At 35.1% G+C, this 9,140-nt stretch overlaps 1 protein-coding gene across 1 annotated transcript in view; it reads right to left on the bottom strand.

Annotated features, from left to right (window-relative positions):
* TMTC2 (transmembrane and tetratricopeptide repeat containing 2) overlaps positions 1 to 8,845 on the bottom strand; it is a 111,804-nt gene extending 102,959 nt beyond the window's left edge. Inside the window, exons 1-2 of the mRNA XM_015820778.1 lie at positions 8,829 to 8,845; positions 6,675 to 7,245 (exon numbers count right to left, since the gene is read on the bottom strand). Coding sequence (XP_015676264.1) covers positions 6,675 to 7,245; positions 8,829 to 8,845 — 588 coding nt within the window. The remainder of the gene's footprint in view (positions 1 to 6,674; positions 7,246 to 8,828) is intronic.
* Between the last annotated feature and the right edge of the window lie 295 nt (positions 8,846 to 9,140).

Here is a 9,140-nt window from a genome sequence, read left to right as displayed (position 1 = left end):
AAAAAGTATCCTATTCTTGAAGTCAGCAGTAGGCAAGAACCATCTGTACAAATTCCTGAGAAAAACCTATAATCTCACCTTTAGCTTCAAAGAGAAATGAAAATGAAAAACAACTTTTGGAAAATATTCATTGTGTTCACATTTTTTCTTTTACTTAAGTTTTGAGTCTTTTACAGCAGGGGTCCCTAACCCCTGGGCCGCGGGCCACTACCGGGCTATGGCCTATTCGGAACTGGACTGCGCATGCAGCTGGCTGGCACACATGCACATGCAGCTCAATTTGCACAGGTGGCTGGCAGCCCACCACTTGTGCAAGCTGGCTCCCCTCTCCCCCCCACCAGGTGATCAAACTGTAAAGTTAAATCTGATTATGAGGCTTGATTATTTAAATTATAGGAGAGCATATTCTGAAATGTTTTTTTTTTTAAATGATGAAGCACAGATTTAAAAGTCATAAGAAATTTTAGCTTTCTTTTTACCATTTATTCTTTGTTCATTGTACTACTCTTTTCACCAAAAGATGTCTTTTTTACATATAATGGCAATAAAACACAGGTCAAAATATGATCAACAAAAGCAAAAAGCTGATACCAGAATGAAGCAGCAATTTTATAAAAAAGGTTAAAAATATCAGATAACAATATTAATTCACTGAAAGTTTAAACCTATGACATGTTCCCTTTTATAAAAAATGTATTAAAACTTCCAAAAGAAAGGAAAAGCACTGAAACCAAAAACAAATGATGTACTTCTCACAAAAAAATCTGTAAGTAAAATCAAAATGCATCCTTCACCAAGCAATCTTTCTCCCAACCTCAAAATCTGCTTCAGAGGTATACCATATCCCCAGATAGATTATAAAGGTGTGTGGAAGATCTTTAAGTCTGCCAGACCTTTCAAACAATGCAGTAACAGAAGACAAAGCAGACAGATGGAAGCATATGATTTTGGAATCCTTTATTTATTCATTGAAAATCGCTAAACTATCACAAAACCATTGTTTGAGTTTTTATTATTCTCCTTTGCTGCTATCTTTTTGGTATAAATTTTGGCTCAAAGATGCCATTCAAATTACAGTGTAATATGGCATTTAAAGATGAGTAATCTCAAAATTATCTTCTACAGCTATTGGGCTTGTTTACTAGGAACTGCAGTTAGCATGTTTTTGTTGTTGTTTTAATAGCACCTGTTGTTTTCTAGGACACAGGAAACTGCAGGACAGAAACAAACACAAATATTTGTTCAGACTTTCACACGTTTATAATGAGATATAAATGCTAGAGAAATTAAATCTCAGTTGAACAATCTTGAATGCATCTATTCTACAAGCGAATAATCAGTTGTGCTTCTAACCTTTTATTCTGCTCTTCACAGTATAAAAATCCACAGCACACATAAAGGCCATGTTTAACAGTTTAGTGCACTTTTAAAGGCACATTTGTCTCAGAACACTTATGTGGAAATAAAAGAACTGGCAAGGGGTCAGGCAACATTCTAAATCTAACAATTATTTACTACATACCAGGTTGTTAGGATTTCGCCCCCCCCTTTTTTTTTTTGCTTGGGACCAATTGTTTTCAAATTATAAATAGACAATATTGCCCTAAGTGCTGTAAAAGCAACCTTACAAGCTCACTAGTGTATTGTAACACTTATGAGTCCCAAAAAGATCAAAATATTCCTGGCACTATTGTTAAAAGGCTAATTTAAAGAAATGTACTATCCTATTCAGCTAAGGAATTTTATACACGAGGATGTCTTCATTTTTATTATAATGTTCATGTTTTGAAAAAAAACAGCTTACACAGATAACTTAGGATATAAGAGAATATTTTTTTATATATGTTACTGCAGTTAATATTTAGGATTTCAAATTCTGAATTTAGCATTATTTTTTTAAAAAAAATTAACTGACAGCCAACAAATCTTAATCTGAATTTTAAGATTTAAAATGATAATTAAAATATTGTTATACCAGGTTTCATGATAATTCAATTTTATGCCATTACTTAAGGGTGACTCTATATTGTCTTAATTTTCATATCTTTGAGGAATATACATTTTTGATCAAGAGGCAAAAAGGATAACTCCATGCATTACAAATATTATTTTGGTTCATATGCCTTTCTTGAAGCATTAAGCTCTCTATAGAATCCTTAAAATAAAAATAACTTCCCTTAGTTTTTAATAAAAATATCTATTCCATACAACTCTAAATGATTGCTAAGGCTACCCATCACTATATTGCAGTACATTGAATGCTACAGATAATTAGATGTTTGGCACTGATTTTTCTTCTTTCTACATCTCTTTAATCCCTTTATTCGGGGTAGAGTTGGGGCGACTGAATGGAGCTGAGTGTTTACTGGCTGGATGCCCTTTCTGACATCTACATGGACTTTTCACTCTGCATTCAGATGGAGAAACATTTGCCCCTGACAAGGAATGCACTCTCAACCCTCCGAGTGGGAGGTGACTGCTCTTATCTGATATTGATTAATTATGTACAATCAAGTCAGTATCAATTCTTAGTAATTATATAGATTTTCTCCAGGATGATCTTTCACCAACTTGACCCTTCGGTTTCAAATAGTGTACTCATCACTACTGTAACTGAATTGCTTAGCCTTGCTATTGTTTGTCCTTTTCTGTTTCTTACGATTTCTCCCAGCATATAGATTTCCCAACAGAACTAGGTATTCCCATAAGGTATCCAAAATATGCTAATTTTAGCCTTATCGTTTGTACCTTGAATAAGAATTCTGGATTGACTTGTTCTACTGCATCCAGTTTTGGTCACCACGATGTAAAAAAGATGCTGAAACTCTAGAAAGAGTACAGAGAAGAGCAACAAAGATGATTAGGGGACTGGAGGCTAAAACATATAAAAGAAACGGTTGCTGGAATTGGGTATGTCTAGTTTAATGAAGAGAAGGACGAGGGGGGACATGATAGCAGTGTTCCAATATCTCAGGGGCTGCCACAAAGAAGAGGGGGTCAAGCTATTCTCCAAAGCACCTGAAGGCAGGACAAGAAGCAACGGATGGAAACTAATCAAGGAGAGAAGCAACCTAGAACTAAGGAGAAACTTCCTGGCAGTTAGAACAATTAACCAGTGGAACAACCTGCCTCCAGAAGCGGTGAATGCTCCAACACTGGAAGTTTTTAAGAAGAGACTGGACAGCCATTTGTCCAAAATGGTGTAGGGTTTCCTGCCTGAGCAGGGGGTTGGACTAGATGACATCCAAGGTTCCTTCCAACATTATTATTATTATTATTATTATTATTATTATTATTATTATTATTATTATTATTATTATTACTACTACTATTACTACTACTACTACTACTACTATTATTATTATTATTATTATTATTATTATTATTATTATTATTATTATTATCCAATTGTTTGGCTATCCATGGTATTCTTAAGAATGTTCTTCAAACCTAGCATTCAAAAGCACCAACACTTTCTATCCTTCAACTTTCCAACTTTCAGTTCTCCTGAGTGTCAGAGTTGAAACTATTGCCTGATGTATTCCACAGGTATAGATACAAGATGATATTTGAATACATTTCTTAAAGTCTTTATTGGTACCCTACAATATATGCACATACACTAGTATGTTGCAAATTTCTTGATTACAGGTTCCTTCTGGTGGTTGATCAAAAAGCAGAAGCTATCTACAATTTAAATATATTCCTTCCTTACAACCCTGTCAGTTCTAAGGTTCACTGCTGGGCCTATTATGACGACTTTGGTCTACTTTGCATTTAATCTTGTGTCTCCTGTTTTCATTCTGCTGCTTAACTTTTATTATTAAAGCTCCAAATCGTTTGTATTTTCATCCATAAGAGTAGTATCATGACTATTATATAGGTAGTCCCTGACTTAGGACCGTAATTTATTAAAGAGCAGTTTAGGTGACCCTACAACAATGTATCCAAAACCTGATGACTAAGTACAAAGAGTCAGAATTAATTCTCTTATGTAGAGTTAGACCACTGTAATTTAGTGGGGTTTCACAGAGTTTGGTTTTAGTTCTAGCTCTGGGGCCAGTATTTTTCAACAATTTTATTAATGACTTAGATGATGATAGGGATGAACAACGTATCAAATTTAAGTTTAACAGTAAATTGAGAGATCTGGCCAACATGCAGCATGACAGGAGATTTTAGACTGATCTGGAGAAGTTGGCAGACTCGACTTAGAGGAACAGGATGTCTTTAACTAGGGAGATAAGTAAAGTATTACATTTAAAGAGAGAAAAAATGTAGGACACGTGTACAAAATGGAGAATTCATGACTTAGAAATACTGAGAAGGATTTGGATGTGGGTCACTGATAATAATCTGAACATGAAAGAGTAACACAATACTGGGCTGCATTAGAAACAGTATATGAAGGCAATATGAAATTATCATTCTTTACTACCTGGCATTGGTGATTCTAGGCATCACATTTACAGAAAGATATTGGCAGCTTTGAGAAGGTTCAGAAAATGACAACAAACATGTTTCAGAGACTTCAGGATGTCCCCTACAAGGTAATAGATTAAAGGAGTTTACAATGTTTAGTTTGGAAATAGCCATGCTCAGGTATATAAAGGGAAACCACAGGGAAAATGATCAAAAACTACTTTCCATAGAAGCTAGAAGCAGAAATAGATAACATAAGTTATTCCCTAAATTTCAGCTTAATAAAAAAGTCTTCCTGACAGATCTATACAATAGTGGAAGAGTCTATCTGTGGATTTTTCACTTCTGGAATAGATAGATAGCCCTTATGGAAAATTGGTTCCAAGGATTGAACTAGATCAGGGGTGTCAAACTGCTGCCCACGGGCCGGTTGCATCATGCAGAGACTGTGCCCACTCCAGCTCTGGCAATGTGAAAAAAATCACGATACGTCGTGACATGTCATGTGATGCAGTGAGTTTGACACACGTGAACTACTAGATGATCTTGTGGCCCCTTCCAACCCTATAGTTGTATGATTCTTTAGAAAAAGTTTATATCCTTTAAATAAAACTTTAATTCATTATTTAAAAAATGCCATTCACCACAGATCCCCTTTAAAAACCTTCTGTGGCCTACCACGGCTATGGATCCCCAGGACTCAAGATTTAAATTATAACATTTCTTTAAATCAAAACATTTCTTCAAGCCTTCATGGACCTCCTGTGATGACATCGTGCCCTCCCAGGGGTCCATGGACCACAGATTGAGAACTACTGCTTTAAAGGACTGGAAGATATTTAGTTGTCATTTTGTCTATATACTGTACATTGGTATAATTTGATTTCAAAAACAGTGGCTTGTTCTCAGAAAATGTAAACGCTAATCATTTAACAGGGCTGGTAATAACACAGCCAATGAAGAAGTAATTTCACTGCATTTAAAGCAAAATATTGTCATACCCTTTACTTCATATACAAAAGACAGGGCAATATGGAGGCAAACATAATGCAGAGAGACATAAATAAGCTCTGTAATACTAATTGGACACAATGCTGCAATCTGCTAAGTTGATTAACACCCCGTTCTCAGGCTGAAAAATGCAGTGGCAGAATTAGGCATCTGAATATGTATGGCTTCTATAATTACAACTCTCTTTAAAATCTATTCACTTGATGAAATTGTGTTTCACATTACTGTGATAACTCTGCATGCCTTGGAAAATAGTTATATAAAATGAATGTACAGAGAAGGCATCCTACAAATCAATCTATCTATACATAACCCTAAATTCACTTTTTCAAAAAATAGCAATCTGGACACACTATCAGGTTTATTTTGGAATTTGATTTGATGTCTTGGAGAAAAGAGCTTGATTTACTTTGGGCTAGATTAGTAGATCATCAACCCACAACCTCAAATAACCCTTCAGGGTGTAGTGATAAAAAAGCAAACTAAAATGAAAGTCCAGGGCCATAAATTACATAATAATCAGGGTTTGCTAGAATTGAAAGAGGTGCCTCACAAACTGTATACAAATACTTGTATACAGTATACAAACTGTACACATATATAAAATACTTTTTTTAATTATTACAACAATCACTTTGTTTGCAAAGCTCACTTTGTTATTTCACACGCAAATACAGTCAGGGACAGTTATCAAAGAAGTCACAAAAGTCTTGCAAACTGTCTTATTTGCTTTAAGGATTCAAAGACAATTGTTTCCAAATCAAAGTCCCATGCTCAGCAAAGCATTACTTTCAAATGCTTTGTACAATAGGTTATTTACTAAAGTCATACCTATCTGTATTACAGAATACAAACCTGTTTGTATTATTATATATTATTGTAAGCTGCCATAAGTCAATTATGATTTTGCTGAATATAAGCCTGATGGATGGATGGATGGATGGATGGATGGATGGATGGAGAATATACCCCCCCTTCCCAACACACAGAATTCTTAGTAGAAGCAATAATAAAAATTTTCCAAGGCAAATACAAAGAATGCAACATGAATGACAGCACGGTCCTTGTTTATATTGGAAGTAATTGAATCCTTTCAGAGCATAAAATACAGTGCTTGCTGTTGTTGAAAAAAAAAAAAACCAAGGACAGATTGAACCATTAGATAATTCATTTTTGTTTTTGATAAAATTTGTGTTTGTGTGCTGTTACAATCAATAACTGCAAAACACAATCCCACTCACCTTATATATAGCAGGAACAATTTGGTGCATTTTTAGCCTATGAAATACAAACACATCATAAACTGCTGACACGGCCAGCACGGTCACTCCTTGTTCCTTCCATAACATGCTGCAAGTGGCACACAGACCGGCACCCAAGATCCAGCCCCAGGTTCCTTCTGAGTAGTTTCTTGTACAGCAGTGTTTAATATAACAGACTAGGGAGAGCAGAAAGAAAAGGCAAGCTCCAATATCAGCTCTTCCTACAATTCCTGCCACTGCTTCAGTGTGAATGGGATGAGAAGCAAACAGCAAACCAGCTAATAAGGTCCAGTGTCCATCACCAAATAGCACTCGAGAAAAATTAGTGAAAAGACCCGTGACTGCTGCATGTAGAAGGACATTTACAAGATGGTAACTCCAAGGATCCATTCCTCCAATAGCATAGTTAATGCGAAAAGAGAGCGTGCAGAGAGGTCTGTAGGATTTATGGCTTCCGCTGTGGGTCAGAAGAGTGCCCCAAAAGTCATTATAGAATAACTGCGTCCATGGTGTTTCAGGAAGGAGATCTTGGTTTGTCTTGATTGCTCGGCTAAAAAACAAAACAAATACAAAAATAATCAAACTACATGACAACAATAAATAGGATTGCTAAAGAATATAACTGAAATTAACAAATTTCTGTTTTCCATTTCAATATGAAATTAGCATAAAAAGGTACATTATCAAATGTAGTATTACTTCCCCCATTTTAAACTCCATACAAGTAGTGATAAGAGTGCTGCTTCTGCTAACTTTTCACTTCAATAAATTTCCTCATCAATTGGCTTTTCAGACCTTGGAAACATAGGATACATTAACTTAAAACAATTCATTCATCTGAGCCTAATCCAGAAGCAATTACTGATAAATTATAATTATGATGTAAAAGAAATATAATTAACTGAAAAAATGTGGCTAAAATTTAAAGATAAAAGTCCTCCCAAAAAAGAGAAAGCTATTTAATACGAATAATTTAGGTAGCCAAAAGTTTATAGATTTGAAGGTCTATACTTTGGTTCCACACAAAGTACATATATAATTTGCCTTTGGTATCCATATATTTTAGGCAACTGATTGTCTCCTATTCTTCTCTTTAAAGCTTTCTATAAACTGAAAACGATTACCCCTGAGGGTCAGAAACCTTGAAGTTGCTGATGGAGTGATTTCTATTACTGGAAACATCCCTCTGGATTTTCCTCTCAATTTATAGTAAAACCATACTGAATAATTTCAGATTAAATTGAAGAATAAGTTCTACTTTTTTTAAGTTTTGACCATTTGATTGAGCATGAAAGAAACATGCTCTTATTATAAATTGATAAATATTTCACACATATATATATACTTTTTAAAGCTGAATTAAGAATCCTCTACCCTCTAAATTTATTTATAAGTCTATTATATTTCTTCATTTTCTGAGTCTTAAGAGGTACATGTTTAATAAAAATGTGATAAAATACTATATACAAATACTGAATGATGAAGATACAACAATGCATCATAATACAATATTCATATTTCATAATACAATATTCATGGCATGGACAGTTCACTCAATAAAACAAATCATTAAAAGCTTTCCATAACAGACAGGTCTTGATGTACTCCAAAAAGTCATGACAGCCATAATAGGAAGGACTGTTCTCTACAAATATTGTCTATTTCCAAGCCCCTCTGACCAAATGTCCAGATATGGGAGGGAATTTACAGCAGCACTTTTGATTTACATTTGTTCGGCACGTTGATTTTACTTGGGATACAGGCTCTCACACTTGCCCAGTTCCCAACCCCATTAGATTTTTTAAAGTAACAATACCTTGAATTAGATATAATACACGACAATATAGTATTTGGCCTCTACGCATACATGCATTTGGCATCAGTTGAAGTGTTCAAGTGATCGAGTTTACGTATTATCCTGTTTTAGGAAAAGCCAAGTAGCCTGCTTCTTCTAGAGTTCTTAAAGAGGTGAACCTCTGAGGAGATTATGTACGGCAAGAATCCATCCTTTCATCCCCTATCTTGCAGTGGCCAGATGCAGCAGGTGTCAAGTGGTGGTATCACAAAATGTCAACTCTAACAAATGACTGCACTATGACTATTTCCAATCTCTCTTCCTCTACCATCACTTACTTTTCTATTTCCACCATATTTTCCTTTTTTGACTTACCCATAGGCCTCCATTTGAGAGAGTATCTCTGGCCCAAAGTCATCCAGCCGGCTTCATGCCTACAGTGGGACTAAAGGCATGGTCTGCTGTTTTCCAGTCTGGTGCTAAAACTACTACATCAAATTGGCCCTCACAATAAGTTATTGAAATAAAAAACAAGGGTGGTTTGGTTGCTTATAAACTGACAGTTTCTTACTGGAATGGATTAGTGATACAGATAGTCCTCAATTTACGACCACAATTGAGCCCAAATTTTCTGTTGCTAAGTGAGACTT

The sequence above is a fragment of the Protobothrops mucrosquamatus genome, unplaced genomic scaffold (assembly GCF_001527695.2).
Source record: "Protobothrops mucrosquamatus isolate PMUCROS unplaced genomic scaffold, P.Mucros_1.0 scaffold1180, whole genome shotgun sequence".
Lineage (NCBI taxonomy): Eukaryota > Metazoa > Chordata > Lepidosauria > Squamata > Viperidae > Protobothrops > Protobothrops mucrosquamatus.
This window is presented reverse-complemented; position numbering and strand designations above follow the sequence as displayed.